Below are 21,253 nucleotides of genomic sequence, written 5' to 3'. Positions count from 1 at the left end.
ACAATGAAAAAGGTGCCCTCTGAAATATTGAGGTTCTGTGAGTCATCTTCGATGTGGCCTGCAGGTCCTGATGAAGGACATTGTGACTCCGGTTCCACCAGAAGAAGTTAAAGGGGTAATTCGCAAATGTTTGGAGCAGGCTGCTCAGCTCAACTACCAGCGGATTAAAGACTATGCTAAAATCGAAGGTAACCAGAACAACACAATTCACTGTCACATAATGACTGCTGGGATCAGGGTACTAATGTTATGCATCCGCTAAACATTCCTACTGATCATGAAGATGTCATGTTTTACAGATTGAAATGCCCAGTCAGTGGTTTGGTAGAAAACGACAGAGTGAACAATCAGTATATCTCCATATGTTCTTTTTCTTCTGTAAGACTGCCTGTCATGTTATCAATTAATTTACACATGGTAAATTCACTTGGTATATGGTATATTTGTGTCCATATCCCAAATGATTTGTGGCAAATGATTTGTCACAGTCACTTTCTGTCTCTCAGTCCAATAACTCTCTCCTTTGTTTCAGGCCTGCTTTAGCTCTGTGCTGTTCTGTAGGTCAAGTTGGCTTTTGTGTAGAGGTGTGTGAGTAAAAATGCATTCAAATCCAAAGCCCTGAAATCTGTTGATGTGCCGATCTCTCTTTGTGCCTTGACTATTCGAGCTGTGTAGTATCCTGGCTTCTGACATTTGATGATTGGATTGTAAGTTCAGCTTAAATGACTCCCAGCTCCCAGTCGACACACACTCCCTCTCTTCCACTATCTTACTGTTAGCTCCAACCTCTCTGATACCTCCAGCTGACTCTGCCCGCCCCTCTTTACACTCCCTGCCTTGAAATACCAGCAGCTCTCCTGTCAACTGTGTCTTATGCTCTTGCTGAAGACCACTATCTTCTGCTCCCTCCCCTGTCTGCTCTGCTTTTTTCCCCCTCTCCACACAGATGTCCCTTTTTCTAACCTCTCTACTATGTGATGAGTGGCTTCTAACCAAAGGAATGCTGGGATTGAATGCACACAAACCAGCATCAGCCTTGCATGTGCTTTGAGACATAACACGGCCTTTCTTTACTGGCATGGATTACATATGAAAAAATACATAAAGACATTTTTGGATGTCTTATTTCTTCCTCTTGCTGTGTCTATTTTTCAACATACCAATTGCACTGACATGCACATTTACATAGAGATCTCTGATGTTGTTTATGCCTTGAAAGAAATCCCTCAGGGTGCTAAAGATACTAAGGATTGAAACCTTACTATCTTTTCATGCTGTGTGAATTTATTTCCACCTGTCCTTGTGAGGCATCTGATTCAAATTTTACCAACGATTTGACCTTATTATTGGGCCTCCTGCCCAACAGATTGTCTCCTTCACCTGGACAGCCCTCTTCCCATCACCCTCTGACCTCTAGACTTCCCCCTTCTGACCCCATCCTTTTGCATGCCCCGATCCTTTTTTATAGGGAAAAAGAGGGAAATGTTTGAGCACCCTGTCTTCTGCTTGGCATCTCAAGTGATGGATTTAACCATCCGTGAGTACCTTCATCATCTCTTCCCATTCCCCCCCCTCATTCTTTTAAGCACACCTTCACCTCATCCCCTCCCTTCTGCCTCTTCTCTTTCTCCAGAAATGTTGCTCCCGCCATGCTTGTTTTTATCTGTGCCTTTGTCTGTGAGAGTGAGTGGGGAGTGCACCAGTCGAGAGATCTGAGCAGTACCACACAGAATCAGTAGGGGTCCTTTTTTTGCACCATCTGTTTGTGATGGACATGAATGAGCGGTCTGGTCTGTAAGCTTCTTTCTTTTGGTTTGAAGCCCATTCCTTTGACTTGAATGCATTTTTATATTGCTTACATTGGTATGTGTTTTCAGTCATTTGGTCTGATCATGTGTCAGTGGTGTGCTGTGCCGAACAGGTAGGCTTGTTTGTCACCGTGTCTCCAGAGACAGTGAAAGAGCATCTGTTGACAGAGCTATTGAATGGGAACAACAGGATAGGGTGTATGGATGTAACAGCTCCAGTTTGTGTTTTAACTTGACTCAGGTCAACTCAAGTCATTCAGCGTGTCCTGTCTACGGTCCTTTAAGCTGTTTGTGTCCCCTACCTGTTTGCAATAGTCGACGCTTTGTCTGTTTGTTAACAAAAAAAACATCTTATCACTTTTTTTAAAATTTTCCACAGGCTACTGTTTCAGTGTTTCTATTTTTTATTGTGTGTTTGTGACGTTTGTCTGTCGCCTAGAAGCGTCAGTCCCTGGAGCTGAAAGTGTCCCAGCAGATTCATTTAAAGGGTCACGTGGCGATGAACAACAAGCCTGAGTTCCCCCAAGCCCCCCTCCCCTATCGTGAAAATAACCGTAGAGCCGTGCTAATTCTAAACATCTCCTTTTTATCTTTTCTCTCCCCTTTTTCTCGCTGAAGTTGAGAAAGGTCAAAAGGATCAAAAGGATCCAGGTGAACCCATGTTTAGCTTATGGTTTAGCTATAGTGCACACTTACATTCACATATACAAATACACCCACACCTTACACACATGTTTACTGTAAATCAGTGTAAGACATATGCATGCATTTACCGTTAGCACATCTTCTATACACACTTTAAATATTGTACAAGTTCTCAAATGTCTTGGCATGTCTTAAAAAAGCAGTAAATCTGTAGAGATTGTACTACTTTATATTTTTCCAGATTCAAATCTGGAGCAATGAATTACACGGCTGAAAATGTTATTTCCTTTTCTTTCAAATTTAGCGTACTCGCACTTGAACAAGTGTGTTTTTCGGCAGACATGTTAAGAGACCATCAAAATCATAAAGTAATGCAATCTCTTACATATGGTCCTATATTTCTATCTACATTGTAATGTAATGTAAAAAGACATAAGCAACACTTTAATGCAACCCCCCCCATCACACAAATAGCATACATTTCCACCATAGGCCACACTTGAAAATGAGCTCATTATATAAAGATATGCATTATGGGGATTTTTGTCTGGGAGTAAAGTAAAGCAAAGATGTAGCACAGATGCTAAAGACAACCACAAAACCTCGAGTATATGCAGCTTTTATCTGTAGAGATTTGAGACATCTGAAACTTTTCCTCACCATCCCAAACTAGAGTATCACCCTTGCCTCCCAGTCAGGAGGCCCTGGGTTTAAACCTGGACATGGTCATTCTTTGTGGAGTTTGCATGGCCTTCTCTTGGAGCGCATGTGCAATGGAATAAAAAAGCAACAACAAAACAAACAAAAAATGTTCCACTTTGCTCCTCTTTAAACCATATTATATCTATTCTTATTCAAACCCTCGTGATCAGGCAAGATTAGAGGTCTAAATATTACTTTACAGCTCAGTTCCCTCTATGTGGCATTTGAAAGTATAATCTCTACTGCTAGCTTAGGGTTCCTTCACTTAATTTTTCTCCAGGCTCTGAAAAAAATATTCATTTGGCTTGAGCAGCAATACCCGCAGAACCCTACTGCTTACTAAAATAATAATGAAAACAGCAAAAGGCTTCCAGTCAGAACTGCCAACTGCAGACTTCTACTGTTTTATGTAGAGTTATGTATTTATGTGCTTTTGATTTCAGATCTGTGTAGCCATTCAGTTCCATGTTCAAAATATGTCATGCCATATAATCACAGTGTTTAAGAACAACTCCATTTCATGACACATATCTGTTTTTATCAGATCGTTCTGTCGACAAAGGTACGAGCAAGTGATTTGGAGCTTTTGCTAATCATAGACCAAAGTCACCAGCTGATAAGTGAGGAACAGCTTTCATGAGCACATAAGCACAGTTTAAGAGAAATCCAAAATCAGCACACTTGTAAAAATATTCATTACCTTCAGGAATTTCATCAGATAGTTGGCAACTATTTTATTGATTTGATCCAAGCACCTGCCTTTTTATAAAATTAGTTCTAACAAAGAAAACTATGAGCCAGCCAATGTGTGTATTATTATATTGAGATCAGATTACTTATAAAATAATATATATTTAAGTAGATTCTTAAACACTTGTTGGTCTTAAAAAAAAAATAATTACAGAAATATGTATAAATGTCCCTTTCATGTAGTTCTAGCCACGAGTGTTTGTAGAGAACCCGATCCTTAGTCATATTAGACATCCAGTATTATTAGCTTTGAATTAATAATCTCATCCAATCTCATATAACTTCAAAGAGAAGGAATGAATAATTTTTACTGTGCGTGTTCACAGAGTATTTTTGGCCATGAGACAGCTCCTTATACAGATGGCTTATTCAGTACCGCTACACAATATGCATGTTTTCAATGCTGCATTGCACCTCCATCTCAGCGCCACTATGCCTGTCTGATACTCCTCCAACATGAGTCTGATTATCCCATAAATGCATCAACTCTGTTGCTTTATGTCATGCAGCCCAAAATGCATACACAGTAAATAAGAACACGCTTTACTTGTTATGGGGGGTATGGTAGGTAAACATCACAGCGTAAGTGCTGTGTTTATACTTTTATTAAACGGTCAAAAATATAAACAGAGAAAAAAAATCTTCTGAATAGCCATAAAAATCCCCCTGGAATCCTCTGTGCTTGACTAACCACTCATCCCTCACCCTCATCCTTTTGTCTCAGAGAACGTAGGCCGCTTAGTCACGCCTGCCAAAAAGCTGGAGGAAACAATTCGCCTGGCGGAGTTAGTCATAGAGGTCCTCCAGCAGAACCAGGAACACCATGCGGAGGTGAGTGAGAACCCTCTCCTCCTCAAAGCACTTTCCCTCTATGCTCTCACTCTTATCTCACTTGCCCCACAGCAGGGAGCTAGCCTTATTATCAGTCCTCTATAAATAAAGCTGCTTTCATCTATGGGTAACTAAAAAAAAAAGGAAAAAACTTTCAAAGATTAATTTAATTTCGGAAAGCTCTAATTGGTGTTCAACAGACCATCGCCACATGGAATCAGAGGGCCATGTTTGAGGGTAGACTGTAAATTAGACAGAAATGGTACAATGTGCATCTTTTTTTGCTGTGATCACAGTGTTTTAGTTTTACATAAGTTGTTAAAACGGTAGTATTATGTTGAGGATACTCCAGTATAGATTTTTGGCTGGAAGAAAAAACAAAAGGTGAAACAAGTTAATGCACATTTTCATGGCTTCTATTGTGCTGCTTCCCTTTGGTCACACACAAAAAGACCACTTATAATAAACCTCAGGCCTTACACTGAATTTAAAGTAGTAAGTAAGTAAAACATATTGTTCCCAAGAAAACTGACCTTTGTGAGATTAAATTAGATGCTTTTATCAATAATACTAAACTGCCATAGTCTGTATTGTGACTCTACCAATGAAAAGCAAAAACATTACCTGATTTAAATATGGCTGTTATCTTCTCCAGCGCCGTCTCCTTGTACGCTTTAGGCACTGGTATGTTTAGATTGCTCCCTTGCAGTCCACCATTGTGTCAAAATGGTCAAAAGCCTTTAGCTTGAATTGCATTTTGTGGAAGAGGCCAGAGTTACAGGGACCTAAGTCTGGCAAGCTGGCTTAGCGGGGAGCAACAATCGAAAGCATTAACATTTAAATTCTGAGGGATGAATTCAAAGCTGGTGAATTTTTAAAAAGGAAGCATACTCCTGCTCAGGGCTGGACTGGGACACAAAATCGGCCCTGGCATTTTTGGTCCAGGCGTCTCCCTCGCTGTGGTCCCTCCTCCTGCACTTTTTTACTTTTTAAGTCACAGCCTCCTGTGACTGTGAGGAGTTGACAGTGCAGCAGCCCCGACAGCTAACATGTCAGCTAATATGTCAGTTAATTTTGCTGCATTTATTTCTATTTTTCTGTCTCAGCATTTCAGCTCCACTTTTTCACCACCTCATCACCACTAAGCTACATGGGTGAATGTAGAGGCGGGCTTGGTAGTTAAGAGATTTTATTGGGCAATACAGTGGCAGTAATGAAGATGAATGAATGGGCTGCTGTCAGTGCTTGTGGGCCCAGTGTGCAGCGGTCTTTCAGTTGCCCCATCGGTCCAAAAGTGAGTCGGCCCACCAGGAAAATGCCCGGTATGCCAGTTTACCAGTCTAGCCCTGCTCTTGGTCCCACTTCTCACCTGATGAGCCACCTTCAGTCTTGTTGTCTGTGGGCTCTTTCACTGAAAACTGTTTTTTCTTCTCTGGGTTGTACTGAAAAGCCAGCTCAGTAATGAATCTCGACAGGTTGAGGTAGTTTGACACAAAAGTGCAAGTTTGAGATTTGCGGTGAAAGGCTTTCCAGAGGTGCACAGGTAAAAAGCCTTCAAGGAGAGATCACCACATTTAAATCAGATAATGTTTTTGCTTTTTCTTGGGGGAATCGTGAAAGCCATGTAAATGAAACCTGAGAGGTTTAGATGGGAATTCACATAGCCACATGTAAAGTATTTCAAAGGTTCAAATGCCTAAAAAACTGAAATATATGGGTTTAAATATAAACAGAGCATTCTAAGTCGTAAGTTCAAATAGGATTTTATGTGAATAAATATAGTCTTAAAGAAAAGCTGGAGTGTTGAATAAATCTAGTGGAGTCACAAGTATAATACGTCCCAGTGAAATGTAGTGCAGTGGAGGCATAAGCTAGCATAAACTGTAACAACTCAGTCTCAATTTCACCAGTTTATTCCAATGGAGTCAACAAGGATATACTGCTGTTTTGACATTTAGCATATTTTTGTCCTAAATAAAATGGTGAAATTGACAATAGTTAACTTTTTACTTAAACACAGTCTTTGCTACTGTTTTACCTTTAGATCTGTATGGCTTTGGTATAGCACCACAAGCTGATGGACATGTTCTCATCCCAGGGTGTCAAACACGGCTGTCCTGTCTAATTCTGCTATATATGTTTGCAGATATATGCAAAAGTTGTTCTTTGTCAAATGTGCCTTGACACACGAGCTCTAGCAATACAGGACACCTCCACAGATCCTTCTTTAAAGAAACCAATTTGGCATTAAGTGGTTGGAGGAGTCTTTGTGGAGCAAATCACTTTGGTTTGTGAGCCATTTGTGTTTTGCGCTTTGTTTTGCTTGTTTTTCACTCACTAATTTTAAGCATTTAGGCATAAAAATCTCCTAAATAATAAAAATCCCCTTTTATAACTGTGCACACTGACAAATTGCACTTGCCCAGTGGGTTTAACTGTGATATGAGTGTACATACGTGATGAGTTGCCCATAGTTGGTCTCACTAACTAACACCAGTCAACACTTTGCGCATATCTCAACATGTTAGCAGCTTTTGACAAAATGGTAGTATCTGGCACTCTGGGAATGAGAACAGGCTGAACCAATATTCAAGGAAGGCATCTCCTTTTAAAAATCCAACTAGCTTCCTTATTCCATCGTGTTGGCGACTTTAGACATCAAGCTGATGGAAAGCATGATGAACATGTGCAGCTGTGTAGATCTGAAGGTGATCCAAATGTGATCTTAGAATATACAGATAAAGCAGATTTACTGTATCTCTCTGAATATGCTTGACAGGCGGCAGTCACAAGTTCTGGAGATCAATCGGTACAGTATTTTTTTTTTCTTTTTTTCCTCTTCAGTCCCCATCACGACCCTCCTGTATGGCATGTGCGCCACTATGGCAAGAAGCACGTTTCTAGACAGAGAATGAACTCAGTGGGTGGGTTTGTAGGCACAGAAGTGAGAGCAAATCTGTTTAAATATAAATTTAAAAAAAAAACACTTTAGCTTGCACAACATAATTGTTATCATAAAGCATGTTCATCGGGCCATGAAGAGGTTTCCTTTCTATCCTAGCATGCTGAACCAGTAAATTTCCCGAAGTATGCTCCATGTGAACCTTTGAAGTTTGATCCTCCATAAACATTTGTTTCCCCTCCATCCAGCAGTTAATTTCACAGTCCACACCTGTTTAAGCATTACTTCTCCAGCTTCTCCTCTTCCATCCCTCTCTGCTGTCTATTCTCAGTTTACAAACCCTAACAAAGAAATGCTTCAAAAATACAGTATTGTTCTGAACATCTTCCTGTATTCTCACTGTCATATGATTTGGTGACTGCCCAAGCAGGGAAAAGAGGTATGTAGTCAAGTTGAATGAGAAACTCCCGTAATGCTCTGTGCATGTCCAGTAGATGATTCTACATCTCCCCCCTAAGCAAACTACACCCCCTTTAAGACTGGTCCCTTGATATGGTTGCACTGATACAGCACTAGAGTTTGTTTTGGCTGAACAGTGGGTCTGCCGTAGATTTCTCAGGGTCCTGTATGTGTTCCTTAACCACTAACAAAGGTTGGAGGCTACTCCGCCTGGTGACCTTTGAGCCTTTTCCCTTCCCTCACCTGTTGGAAACTATTTAATGTCCTCCCCTTTAGCTGATATAAGAGTATATATCCTTGAATGCGATGGAGAAGAGCCTTGTTTGCTGCCTGTGTTTCTAACATTAGAGCTGTCATGATTTTTAAACCTTTGGAGTGGACAGGTAAGTAGGAAGGTAAGTAAGGTTCTGACTGCTGCTGTGGTGGTTTAATAAGGTGGTCGAATAACAATAAACAGCAGTAAAGTAGAGCATGCAGCATAACTTGGAAAGATTCAGCTTCATTAATTGAACTTGGCAATATCTTAGTCTGAATGATAAGCAAATAAGCCAAGCCAAGACTGCCAGCAAAGCAACTACTGTACCTCTGCTGTCAAAGGGTGAGAAAGTCCTGACTGTGCTAGAAAAACGATCCGCTGAATCTCAGACACCTACTTAACTAATTGGAACAGACACACTCCAACACTAGAGATGTTGTATGCTGCAGTCTTTGGTGTGTCTAGACAGTGATGTGCATGAGACACATTCACATCTAGTGGGCTATGGGTTTGTTGGTGATGTGAATGGTGGACCCCCTCATCTCTCAGCTTGGGAGAAAAGCATGCAGGGAGATCCACGTTTGCATGAGAAGAGCACCCTAGATGTAAAGATACTGTCATGAATAGAAGGCACAAAGATGCAACCCCACTGTGCAAATCTGCTCCCAAGTATAATCTGGATTTGAATTCATGTACCAATTAGGAAGAGCTGTGGATTTGATCTAGTTGTATGCCATGGAAAACATACACAAGCACACAAGCTGACAGCTGTGATAGATTTTCTGTTCATTTGAAAGGAAATACCCGGCAATTACAGAAATCACATACGGCACGAAAAAGTCACTCGGTATCCACAAATATAACCAAATATCTTCTCAAATTAAATAACAGGGGACATCTAATGGACACCCGTAACAGAGAGAAGCAGCTAGACTGCTCAAAGGTAGTAAATCAGTCTTCTGGCAACTCTGTTTACGCTCGATTTTAAAATGCTAACTAGATCACAGATAAACAAATGCAAATAACTAGGGGCAGGTTTTGCAATTACTGAAACCATTTGAGGGGGAGGTCTGTGGTGCATTAGGCTTTATATGTTTTGTACTATAAGAGGAAATGCATCATCAATGCAGGGCCATAGACTGTATGTAAAAGCCCTGTTTTAAAGCCTAAACATTTAGCCGCTTTCACCTTTGCATTTAGAAATGCCCTGCCTCTTACCCTGTGCTGTGAGACCCTCATAGTCTAGCTGCTTCTCTCTGTTTCAAGTGTTTAAACTAAGTAAAGCCAACCAGCTTCTGACTTTAGCTTCATATTCAAGCGTGACATCCGAAATATGAAAAATCAAGTCCCAGCAAGAAAGGGTAAGGGTATTTGCCGAAATGCCAAACTATCCTCTCAACACACCAAACATGCATCAACCCAGTGGTATTTCCTTTTCGCGCGATACTGTCCAGTAGTGTGTATTATTCTCTCATTTCCCTCTCATCTTTTAACAGGAGGACTTGTTGACCTGTTTGCTTTCCCTCCTACTGTGTCTCTAGGCATTTGCATGGTGGACAGACCTTATGGTGGAACATGCAGAAAACTTCCTGGCCCTCTACGCCATCGACATGGATGCCGCTCTGGAGATCCAGTCACCTGAGAGCTGGGACAGCTTTCCCCTTTTCCAGCTGCTCAATGACTTCCTCCGGACAGATTGTAAGTTCATGCATTTGGCCCATGTTTATGTTTCAGCTAACTTTAGGTATTTTCATCTAAAAAAAAATAATAATAAAAAAATGTATCATATCCTTTTGTAACACGCTTTTTCTCCCCTCATAGATCATCTGTGCAATGGAAAGTTTCACAAACATCTTCAAGATCTGTATGCTCCTCTGGTGGTTAGATATGTGGATCTGATGGAGTCCTCCATCGCACAGTCAATTCACAAGGGCTTTGAGAGAGAGTCCTGGGAGCCTGTAAAGTAAGGAGCTTCCGTCTTTATAGCTAGGCTGTAGGATGGCTGGAGATGCAAAGCTTTTTTATTCAGATGACAGACTGACTGACTGTGTGGAGGCTGAAAAATCTGGTAGCGCAGCTGTAATGTTCATCCAAGCTTCCTGTAGCTTCACTTTTAAAGAACGAGCCAAGTGTGGGCTGAGCAACCTCTTTATCCTGTAGAAGAAATTGGTTTTTTATTCTGAAAATAGTGCTTGATTAATGTATGTGTCTCACCAATTCTCGCCGACACATTGGGGTCAGGGCAAAACATAGTATCCCTGTTGTTCTGTGTGTGAACTAACCTTCATGACGTGTGCTTTGACATGTTACCAGAAAAAAAATGCCTCCAGTGTGTTATGTTGCTACTTTATTTGTTGTGGCTTTAATATGTCTGCTTTTACGTTTTCCTTTCATTGCAAAGATTATATTTAAGGTGTATTAAGGTAACCTGTATTTTCTTGGTCTTTATTCATGTTCATTTTTTTGGTTTTCGGTATTACTTTGCTTGTCTCTATCGCTGCATTTAATACTTTATGTGTGTGTCCAGCTCTCTTTACTCTTGAGTATTTTTGTAAAATGTGAGTCTTTGACAGTTACTGTCCCTTTTATGTGCGTTTCTCTTTGTTCCAGTCTTCACATATTTTCAGATTTTACTTTTATGATGAGTGTTACATTGCTTTCTGCAGCTCCCACGCCACTGTTATGGATTCTTTTTTTTTCTTTTTGTCTGTCTTTTCTGCAGGAGTTTAACAAGTAATCTGCCCAATGTGAATCTACCAAATGTGAACCTCCAAATTCCCAAAGTACCAAATCTGCCAGTGCCAGTAGCAGGACTATCAGTTAACCTTCCACAAATGCCTAGCTTTTCTACCCCGTCATGGATGGCTGCTATATATGACTCTGAGTGTGTATTCAACTAGTTCACTTTAGATTTACTGAGAAAGCAGAGATAACTTGGTATGAAGATGCCCGTGAGTAAGGACAATTAAAAAAGATATGCCAAATTTTGAAATTGTAGCAAAAAATGTAAATGAAGACGAAACTGACATTTAAATTCAACAAAATCTGAATCGGTTTTCTCTTGTGTGAATACTTGCCACTTATTGCTGTTCATGTTCATGCCAAGATCACTGAGAGGTGTAGAGTAGATGGGGACGTGCTTTCTAAAATGAGAGGCTGTAATGCTCTCATTTGTCTCAACATGCATGCTGTTGAGCTGAGGTGTGGAGATACAGGCTGAAAAAAAATAAACGAATCAAACAAAAAAAAAAATGTAGTTCTAAGGCTATTGGAGTTCTACCGTGCAGAAAATGTTCCCCATTTGAAACATCAAGATCTCCATTGTGCAAAATGTGTATCTCCCCAGAGTTGTTGTCCACAAACATTTGCTCTAGTGATGCTTAGCGAATTGTAGATTGTACATGGCCGTAGGTTCATCTCTGACCTTGACCACCTGCTAGTAGTCTGATTGGGAGGACAGACAGAGCGGCTCGGAGTGGAGATGATAAAGTGGAGAGGCTTAGAGGCAGGAGTTCAAACCTCTTCGCCTCTGTTTTTATCTCCTTTCCTTCCTCACTCTAAATGTAACACTTTTCCCAATCAGCTCTACTCAGGATGCCTAAAAAGGTCTGCATGGTTTGTTTGATAATCCTTCCAGGGGTCCCACCAGCCTGGGGACATGGATGTTGAGAGAGGGCCTGTGATGAGTGAAGCCAATTTGGAGATTTTTTAAAATGTTTTTTGGACACTGACTATAAATGCCTTTTTTTATTTTTTTTATTTTTTTTGCACGCCCTCCCTCACTTCCTCCATTCCCTACTCCTTTGTGTGATTAGCTGCTGTATCTGCAGTGACTTTACCTGCATGTGGCCACTTCACATACCAGTCAATAATCATACTCTGTAGCATGGTTATTGATCTGTTACAGTAAACCCTACCCGCTCCTTTTTCACCCATAAACTGACTGTCCAGAAACTCCTGAACAAACAGGAAAGGAGACACGTAGGTGGACCAGTCAGTATATGGCCAGAGCAAAATTGTGTAAAAAAAAAAAGTGTAGCGGCATAGCATCCACCTCTGCTCCTGCCACTACAACCCCCACCCCCTCCAAACCTTTAATCCCCCCCCAGGTAACAAGTTGACATTTGTCTTCTGACCTGTGTATGTGTGTTTGGGTCAATGGCAGTAATGGCTCCGGGACATCGGAGGACCTCTTCTGGAAGCTGGACGCCCTCCAGACTTTCATCAGGGACCTGCACTGGCCTGAGGAGGAGTTTGCCAAACACCTCGAGAGCCGCATCAAGCTCATGTCGAGCAACATGATCGAGAACTGTGTCAAACGGTGTGTATTTGTGTGACTGTGCGTGAGATGATGACAGACTGCGAGAGACACAAAAGCTCCAAAATGCAAAGAGTTTGTTTTTTGCATAATGAACATCTGCAGCATATTTTCATTTTAGAGTGTATCATTTTTAATTTGCACTGCAGCACCAGGATGGCATTTGAATCCAAGCTGGCAAAGAGCAGCAAGTCCACAGATTTCCGCATCTCTCCAACATTATGCACCATGTTCAACGTGATGGTGGATGCCAAGGACCAATCAGCAAAATTGTGTGCTATGGAGATGGGCCAAGAGGTAAAAACTTCATCTGGGGCAATGATTGCATGTTGGACAATGAGGCTTTGTGCTTTAAATTTGCTGACGTGAATACTTTTGTTGGAAATTCTTCTGCTTTTCACAGAAACAGTTCCACTCCCAGATAGACGAGCTGATTGAGGAGAGTGTGAGGGACATGATTCAGCTTCTGGTTGCAAAGGTGCAGCTTCATATCAGCTTAGTTTGATAACAATATTAGAAAATAATGTAACTTGTAACTTTTTAAAATATGATTATTAGGTTATTCATGATTCCTCATCCTCTCATTTTCCAGTTTGTTGCCATATTGGAGGGAGTGCTGGCCAAAATATCCAGATATGATGAAGGCACTCTCTTTTCTTCATTCCTTTCATTCACGGTAAGATTTTTCTTTCTTCAGTCCCCCAGTTTATTTTTCTTGAAACTATTCTTTAAAAAAATTCACTTTATATTCTGAAAAACTACTTAGTACCAAATCCAGTGAATTTATTTCCTGAAAGCCTGCTTTTTTGTCTCATGGGGGGTTAAAAAAAGGGTTAAAAAAAAACCTGTAGTTTTGTATCTTTAATAGTAAAATATTCCAAGCCCTAATGAATCTGACGATAATTAACATTTCACCTTTCAGCCACTGTTTGACAGTTTTGTTTCGACTTTCAGGTGAAAGCTGCTTCAAAATATGTGGATGTACCTGTAAGTTTAACAGCCTCCGACTTTCCTGTTTTGTTTGTGAGCATTTAGAGCTGAACAAAATATCATCTGAGTGATTTTGTTCTACCTTTTTGAAGACAGTAATTATTGGTACAGCCGCTTGTTTGCTCTTCTCCTGAGTCATGACCCTATTCTTTGTCTGTTCTTATAGAAACCTGGAATGGATGTAGCTGACGGCTACGTGACCTTTGTGCGCCACTCTCAGGATATGCTTCGTGATAAGGTCAATGAGGAGGTGTATATAGAAAGGTTATTTGATGTAAGTAAGATGCCGTCTCCTCCTCACAAAAAGGGAGGGGCCTTCCAAAATGTGGCAAAACAACAGGGCAGAGAGGGATAAGTCCCATTTTGAGACCAGGAAATGTATTTCTGCCTGGAAGAAGAGGCTTTTCTGATCCCTTCTCGACTTTTCTGTCTCTCTGTCTCTTTTCTTTCCGAATCTCAGCTGCCCTCTGCATTCTGGTGTGCATTGCCACAGTGCTTTTGGGCCTTTGTGTATTAAAAAATCAAACTTTTACTTACCAAAGAGTCCATAAAAGCATCCTCAGAAAGGATTATCTAAAGCAGTGCTCTCTGTGGAAAGAACAGAACTGTCCATACTGATCATATGCCAGGACACCAAGTTCTTGTATTTTTTAAGTCACCACTGTCCTCTGCTTTCAGATGCTTTCCACACAAAACATGTCAGCCTCCTGAATGAAAATAAAAACCCACTCAGTCCTTTTGTCCTCAGTCCACAGTGAAGCACCTGTGCAGTTTCTGTGTGTGAAATGAAAACGCTGGGTGAATGATGCACTGCTGGACGGGCCTGGGTCAATCTGAGAGGCTGACATGGCAAATACCCTTGATCTGTTAGAACAGTGGTTCCCAACCACCCAAGGAAAATGCAATCAGTCATGATGATGATGATAAATATGAACAGAAAGGAGATATCACACCCCCTTTTTTTATTACACCCCGAGCAGTCTGTTGCACAACTTAGACTGAGGTGAGTGAACAGCAGTGTAAGCATAAACCTAATTTCATCATTTAGATAAAATGCAAGAGAAGATGAAAATAGATGCACTGGTAGTAGAAATGATAACCTGCAACAGACTTTTCAGTCCTAAAGTGCAAATTTATCTTTGTACCACCTTTTAAATAAACATTGCAATTCAAAGCATCCCCCAGGAGAAAGTAAAAAAGGAAATAAAATGAACACAAAATGAAAACATGATTTGAAAAAAAAGCTAAAACGGAGTAAAAAGCAGAGCGTTATAAGTGCTGGAGTCTAAGGTATTGGGAAACAATGCATGTTTGACTCATTAATACTTTAATACGCAATTACTGATCGCTTTTGTTTAATCTTATAATAAAAAAACGAATTAAATTCAGGCTTATCTATATATCACCAAATCACAGCAGTAGTCAGCTCAAGGGTCTTTATATAAAAGTAAAGACCCTACATCGATGTACAAAGAAACCCACTGATCCTCTGTGAGGAAGCACTTGGCGATAGTAGTGGCAAAAAACACAACAATAAAAAAAAATTCTCTTTTAACACAAGCAAACCTCCAGCAGGGCCAGGCTCAGGGAGGGGCAGCCATCTGCTGCGAACAATTGGGGTGAGGGGAAAGAGAAACGAAGGGCAACGAGACATGACGAACAACAAACCGGACAAAGCACAAAAGACGCTTTTTCAAATATAAATATAGTCCTAAAAACAGCACAAAAGCCTTCTCCCTTTTCTATTGTTGTTTTTACACAGATGATGAGAACAGATGATGAATGACTTCCACCTGCTCGGACCCGGTTTACACTTTTATGCTCTGGGGGCATTAATAGATCTACTTTAGCTTTCTATTGTTAGTATTCTGTGAGGTCCAAGCCATTTTTAGTCAGTTTTATGTAACTCCCACGCTGCTAAACTGCAGCTGAACTTCCACACGCCTGTTTCCATTGCCTCCAGGGATTTGAAACATTAATGAAAGCAACCTAAGAAGAAAACATGATGCAGGTTAAAAAGTATAAGGTCTAATGAGGGCTCATAAAAAGGCATGACTTGGATGTGAATTGTTGGGAACCAGTGTGTTACAGGGGGAAGAGAGCACTGTCTTACCAAACATAATCCTAACGGGATACATTGACATAAATGTGTCCTCCATATGTGATTCAAACAACACATAATGCTGTGATGTGTCTGCTTCATGTCATTTAGAACCTGTTTGTAAAGACCTGTGTCTCCACAGGCGTGTGATTGCTTTGTGTCTGACAGATTCTCAGTTCTTTCTGTGAGGCAGTGACGTCACGTTTTTATGTCTGACAGACAATGGTTTCTATTTTTGTGCCAGATGAATATGACTTTTTTTTTAATCTTCTTTTTTATTTGGAGCCAGGAGTGATGCTGTTGTGAAGTGGATTTTGCTTTTGTCTTTGAGGTCCACACTGGCTCCCCTGTCTCCGTGTGTCCTTAATTTTTTCTACTGTGGAGCTTTTTACCCCCTTGTGTCCCCCGTGTGGCCCCAGAGTGCCCAGCTGAGATCCTAGTCAGCACTGTTGTGTTGAAATTGACTTTTTTTTTTTTGTTTTGAGCTGTGAGTGTTTCAGTTTTAGCAAGTTCGAAGGCGTCAATGTTTTTTCCTTTTTGATTTGAATGCATTTCCATTCATTCATTTGCATGCATGTGGAAGTCGTTCCTAGACGCTGCATAGGCTCTACTTTATCTCTCTTTCTTACGCTGATTTATTTCAATCCTTTTAATCTCCTGTTTTCTGATTAACTTCATTCCTGCTGCCTCCTCTAGTCAAAAAGTGGCACTTATCTCTAGCGTTGCGTTGCCTTGTTTTATCACATTATGTTGGTTGGCATGATTTTAGAGTCAAATAATCTTCCTGTGTACATCTTCTAGCATGACCCTCCTCAGAGTTCTGCCTCATTTGCGCATAGAGCAGTCGTCCTTAGCACGTACTCAGCCACCCACCCACCCACCCGCGAAGTCTGCATGCACTGCACGCTCAACTCGACTGTGAAGTGGACAGGCATCTGCAAGTTCAAACCTTTCAACCATTCACCTAATCCTGATCTCAATAAACCTCAACCTAAAAACTAAAAACGCACCAACTAAACTAACTCCTTCCACCTCTAATTCGGGCCTTGTAAAGCTTCTCTGCGTTCCTGCCTACTCACAAGTTTAAAGTTGACCTTTCTTGGAGGTATGACGCCCGTTTCTATCAAACATGGGTGCTGTTCTCTTGTAACTTTGGTGCAGTCTGGAAAATTGCCACCCCAAGGAAACGAGAGAGAAAAAGGTACAAGAAAACAGCACCGCTGCTCCCTGCCTGCAAACCATTTACTCACTCTCATTCTATTTTTCTTTTGCTAATGTACCCGTGTCAAAACTATAATTTCAATTCCCCATAGTAGTTTTATATCCACAGTGTAGGGCATTTCAAACGCAGCACTGCTTTTCCACTTGAATAAATTATAAATAAAGGCTTAGTAATTGCCTTCAGTAATTGATGGGCCATGCAGCTGTTACAAAATATCGACTTGAACATTTTTTAGAAGTTGAAAAGGTAATTGCAGTTCAAGACAGATACATTTTTCAATGCGCTATGACTTCCCTCTTTTTAATTAATTCCTTCAAGTCGCTGTAATATCAGTGCACTCAGGGAATTTCTATAAACTTGCTCCTGCCATCTCTTCGTAGCGCTATAAATGCAGTTTCCTTGTGTAAAAGGTAAACGTGAAACGTAAACCGCGTGTGTGTCTGTTTGTGTCCTTGAGTGTGTTGGGATCACTAAATGAAATTCAAGCAGTTTCCATTTACTATGCACATTACATAGGATTTAATTTAATTTAATTCCATCTGTTGGTTTAGTGCAAAGTGTCATTGGAGGATTTGACACCAAAGAAGCTCTTCTTTTTTTGTGTCTTATTGACCACTGGGATTCGCTTATAAGGCCGTTGTTTAGTAAAATGACCCGAGTGCATATTTCTATGACAGGGAACCTATTTTGCTCATTTCAAAACGATATTTTAATTCTTGGATATTGTTACTGTAGCTTTTCATGGTTTACTGCTCAGAATAATCATCTTCTGTTGTTTAATGGCCCTTGGTGGAGCCGCTCAATTCACCCACTGTCTAAAAACAAGCTGTCTTGGCTCCCTTTACCCTCCCTTGAAGCCAGTTTTCTTCTGATTGGTTGCCCCTCACAGACATAAGGTGGGTAGAGACCCTGTGCTCACAGCCACATCTGTGTCTGAGAAGACCATGTTAACTATATCTCCTCACTTTTAACATCATGACACCGAGTGTTTAGAGCAGCGAATCCTGAATTTTTGGCTCACAGCTCAGTAAGGTCTGCTTTTACTTTTAATCTTTAGTATGACAATAATTGAATATTTCTTATGGGAAATGCACGTATTACCTCAATATGAAGTCAAAGCAAGGAGACAATTTATTGCTTCATGTTTTATGCTAAGATAACATTGTGCAGTTTCTCTTACTCAGACCTAAAAAGCATGTTAGTTATGTTTGAGCTTTTTGATTGGACTTACCTATTGTTAAAGCCAGACTAGCTGTTTCACCGTTCCCATTCGTTGTGCTATCCTACCCAGAGACGTTAAACCAGTTTTGATCTTTTCATCCAAATTAGAGCCCCCCCCAAAAAGTGAGAGAAATGTTTGAGAAATGTAGCAAGTCTAATGTTTTACCATACAGTTTGAAGTTGTCACCACTTCAGTGCACCAGCGTTAACTTCCAAAGTTTAACTTTGATTTCGGCTCAGTGATTTATATTTAATGCTGTCCGGAACTCCGAGTTAAAAGTACACGATGAAGAGATAAGGCGATCTGACATGTGAAAGTTGGAGTATTATATCTTTTAATCTACGATCAAAAGAAACAGTTGAAGCACGCCCATGTTCTGTAGCTTGTAATACTTCTGTGGCTCGTGAGATTTTATTTATTTTGAACATGATTTCCCCTTTTTCAAAAGCCTCTGAACTTGTATTATTTGCTCGTTCTGACTCATGCAAGAATGGCTTTCTTGTGTAGTGTGATACAGACTTTGTACTGAGCTTTAATCCGAGTGACTCTGAATGCTGATGTTATTATGAAATGTACATGTTTAGTGCTGGTTTTATACCAGGTTAGTTTTCTATCATGGTGTCTTTAGTACGTGTGTGGGTGTGTGTTTTGCTGGAGAGTGTTGTGTTTGTGTTTCAGCAATGGTACACTGCCACCATGAACCTGCTGGGGACCTGGCTCACTGAACGCATGGATCAGCAGCTCCACGTCTACCAGTTAAAAATCCTCATCAGGATTACAAAGGTAAGGTGTTGATAAACTGGAAACTTTTTTGTTTTTGTCTACAAATCCTAACTTGGTCTATCTTAGAGCACCGTGGGTTCACATGGATGGGTTTTGGACTCCTGCAGCTCACTCGATCCTTTAAGATCCAAAAGCTGGCCCATGATTTCACTATTTCTCTGACTTCCATGTATCTCACGTCAACTTTCTTTTGTAGTAGCACCTTAAACTAACCGCTTTACTGATAGATGTTAAGTAAATATCTTGTCTGGAACCCTACTTTTACATTACTTGAGCCAGTTTAGATGTTCATATTCTGTTGGTAAGGTTAAATCTGGGATCAGTGCTAAACTGAGCTGAATTACCTTTTCTTCAGTACAGCAAATTGTCTCAGACACAGCAGGAAGTGTGTCACGTGACATATATTCGTCTTCCTGCAGAAAAAGTACCGGGACTTCCGCCTGCAGGGTGTCCTCGACTCCACCCTGAACAGTAAGATGTACGACACGGTGCGCAACAGGCTGACCATGGAGGAGGCCGCTGCTTCGGTGAGGGAAGGAGGCATGCAAGGCATCTCCATGAAGGACAGCGACGAGGAGGACGAAGAGGACGACTAGAGCCCGTGCACCGAGACTTCAGCCCTCCCTCTAAGACCCTCCCTCACCCCGACCTCCTCCCTTTGACACTTTTGACTTTAGCCTGGTTACCGATGCATGTACCAACTCAGATAGCCACTCTAGGACCTCTTTGTCAGCTCGAAATGCCTATGAAGGAACTATTAACTATAAAAATAGTACTTATACTGAAGAAAATCAAAATAAAAACGTTTAAAAAAAAAATAACCATGATTGGCAGTTTAGCTGTGTCATGATAAAGATAGCACCTATCTTGGATTCATTCATTTCTAAATTCATTTCTATGTGTTACTAAGCAATATGGAGAACCATTTGTTTGACAATGTTGAGTGAGATTAATAGGTGTGTCCCTGTCCAATGCAATCCTATATGGCGCTTCTTTGTCGTATTCTACATTCATTAATGGTACATTGTCGTGATGATGAGTGTGTGGACCCTTTTCTTTGTCTCGTCTGTTTTTAAGTGAATGCCAACTGCTTCGAACTGAAAATAAAACCTCTGTATTTGTTTACGGCTGTTACAGATAAACCGTCGTCTACTCACTGTTCTTAACATCGACAGTAAGTCTAGACCTGCATTTTTTATCATGTGTCAATGCTATGTGATCTCATCTCAATTACTAATTAGACATGGTTCAACAGGAATCTTGAACTTCGAGTGGGTATTCTAGAGATGCAATATTCTCATAGCTCCATTTTGATAACTCGGGAGATTCTATTTTTATTTCAACATTAAAAGGCCTTGAAACAGGTTCTATTTTAATTGAGTTGCACTTTTACAAGGAAAAAGAGCAAAAATAATTTTTTTTATTAAAAAAAAAAAGTTGGTCCGTCTTTGTTCTGTAATTGTGTAGAATGAGATGTCTGGCATTTGTTTGGGTCTCACTGTTGTTTTGTATATATAATATAAATATATATAAATATAAAATGCTGTACATTGCATTCTGAGCCATCGCTGCATGCCCATGGGTTCCCACCCTCCCCAAACGCTTTCTGTTTTCTGTGTGAATTAGCTGGTGGATTCATTCTTGCTTTTGCCTTATGAAAGCCAACAGTTGTAATATGCAAGAGCTGTGGCCTCTAAATAAAAATTACTGTACATGTGCATCATCTGTCATGTTTCCTAAGATGCACCTGGGACACAACCGTCAACACTGTACACAAAGAGTACAAAGTAACAACATTTAGTAGTTTTGAGTATGAGGATATTCGTGATCTTTAGATTCTGTAGTATATGGGTTTTTTTTTCCTCAGTATCAAAGTAGTTTGTACATTCATACAGGACTAAATTGAGCATGTGGGCTGCTAAAAGTTAATTATGCCTAATTTTTTCCTAGCATTTATTTATCCATTTTAACCTTTTATGTCGTGACAGCTCAGATGGAGAGCAAAACGAAAGAGAGAAAGGGTAGAGAAAAGAGCCCGAGGCGGACTCAAACCCACCCCTAATTTACAATACTTTAAACAGTGCCAATTTCTGCCAAAATAAAGTGCGGCATTAGGAGAAAATGAACCTATGGTGCCATTTCAGCTCATTCGGATTTTCAATTTTATGCCACTTCATATGTCTTCTCCACTACATTTCACAGGGAAATATTTCAGTCCACCACATTTATTTCATAGCTCGGGTTACTCGATATATTAGGATTTT

The 21,253-nt window shown here is 40.5% G+C and overlaps 1 protein-coding gene across 8 annotated transcripts in view; it reads left to right on the top strand.

Moving 5' to 3' along the window:
* The window catches only part of cadpsb (Ca2+-dependent activator protein for secretion b), a 65,387-nt gene extending 44,689 nt beyond the window's left edge, over positions 1 to 20,698 (top strand). For 4 of the 8 annotated variants that reach the window (XM_039612318.1, XM_039612316.1, XM_039612317.1 and 1 more), the window contains 15 exons: positions 65 to 188; positions 2,427 to 2,459; positions 4,630 to 4,736; positions 7,516 to 7,545; positions 9,895 to 10,051; positions 10,175 to 10,316; positions 11,076 to 11,237; positions 12,519 to 12,674; positions 12,821 to 12,968; positions 13,075 to 13,149; positions 13,264 to 13,347; positions 13,626 to 13,658; positions 13,828 to 13,935; positions 18,885 to 18,989; positions 19,409 to 20,698. In XM_039612318.1, coding sequence (XP_039468252.1) covers positions 65 to 188; positions 2,427 to 2,459; positions 4,630 to 4,736; positions 7,516 to 7,545; positions 9,895 to 10,051; positions 10,175 to 10,316; positions 11,076 to 11,237; positions 12,519 to 12,674; positions 12,821 to 12,968; positions 13,075 to 13,149; positions 13,264 to 13,347; positions 13,626 to 13,658; positions 13,828 to 13,935; positions 18,885 to 18,989; positions 19,409 to 19,585 — 1,641 coding nt within the window. In that variant the 3' untranslated portion in view covers positions 19,586 to 20,698. The remainder of the gene's footprint in view (positions 1 to 64; positions 189 to 2,426; positions 2,460 to 4,629; positions 4,737 to 7,515; positions 7,546 to 9,894; positions 10,052 to 10,174; positions 10,317 to 11,075; positions 11,238 to 12,518; positions 12,675 to 12,820; positions 12,969 to 13,074; positions 13,150 to 13,263; positions 13,348 to 13,625; positions 13,659 to 13,827; positions 13,936 to 18,884; positions 18,990 to 19,408) is intronic. The other 4 variants (XM_031757630.2, XM_031757629.2, XM_039612319.1 and 1 more) reach the window with 3 other exon arrangements.
* The last annotated feature ends 555 nt before the right edge of the window (positions 20,699 to 21,253 follow it).

The sequence above is a fragment of the Oreochromis aureus genome, linkage group 5 (genome assembly GCF_013358895.1).
Source record: "Oreochromis aureus strain Israel breed Guangdong linkage group 5, ZZ_aureus, whole genome shotgun sequence".
NCBI classification, from domain to species: Eukaryota; Metazoa; Chordata; class Actinopteri; order Cichliformes; family Cichlidae; genus Oreochromis; species Oreochromis aureus.
This window is presented reverse-complemented; position numbering and strand designations above follow the sequence as displayed.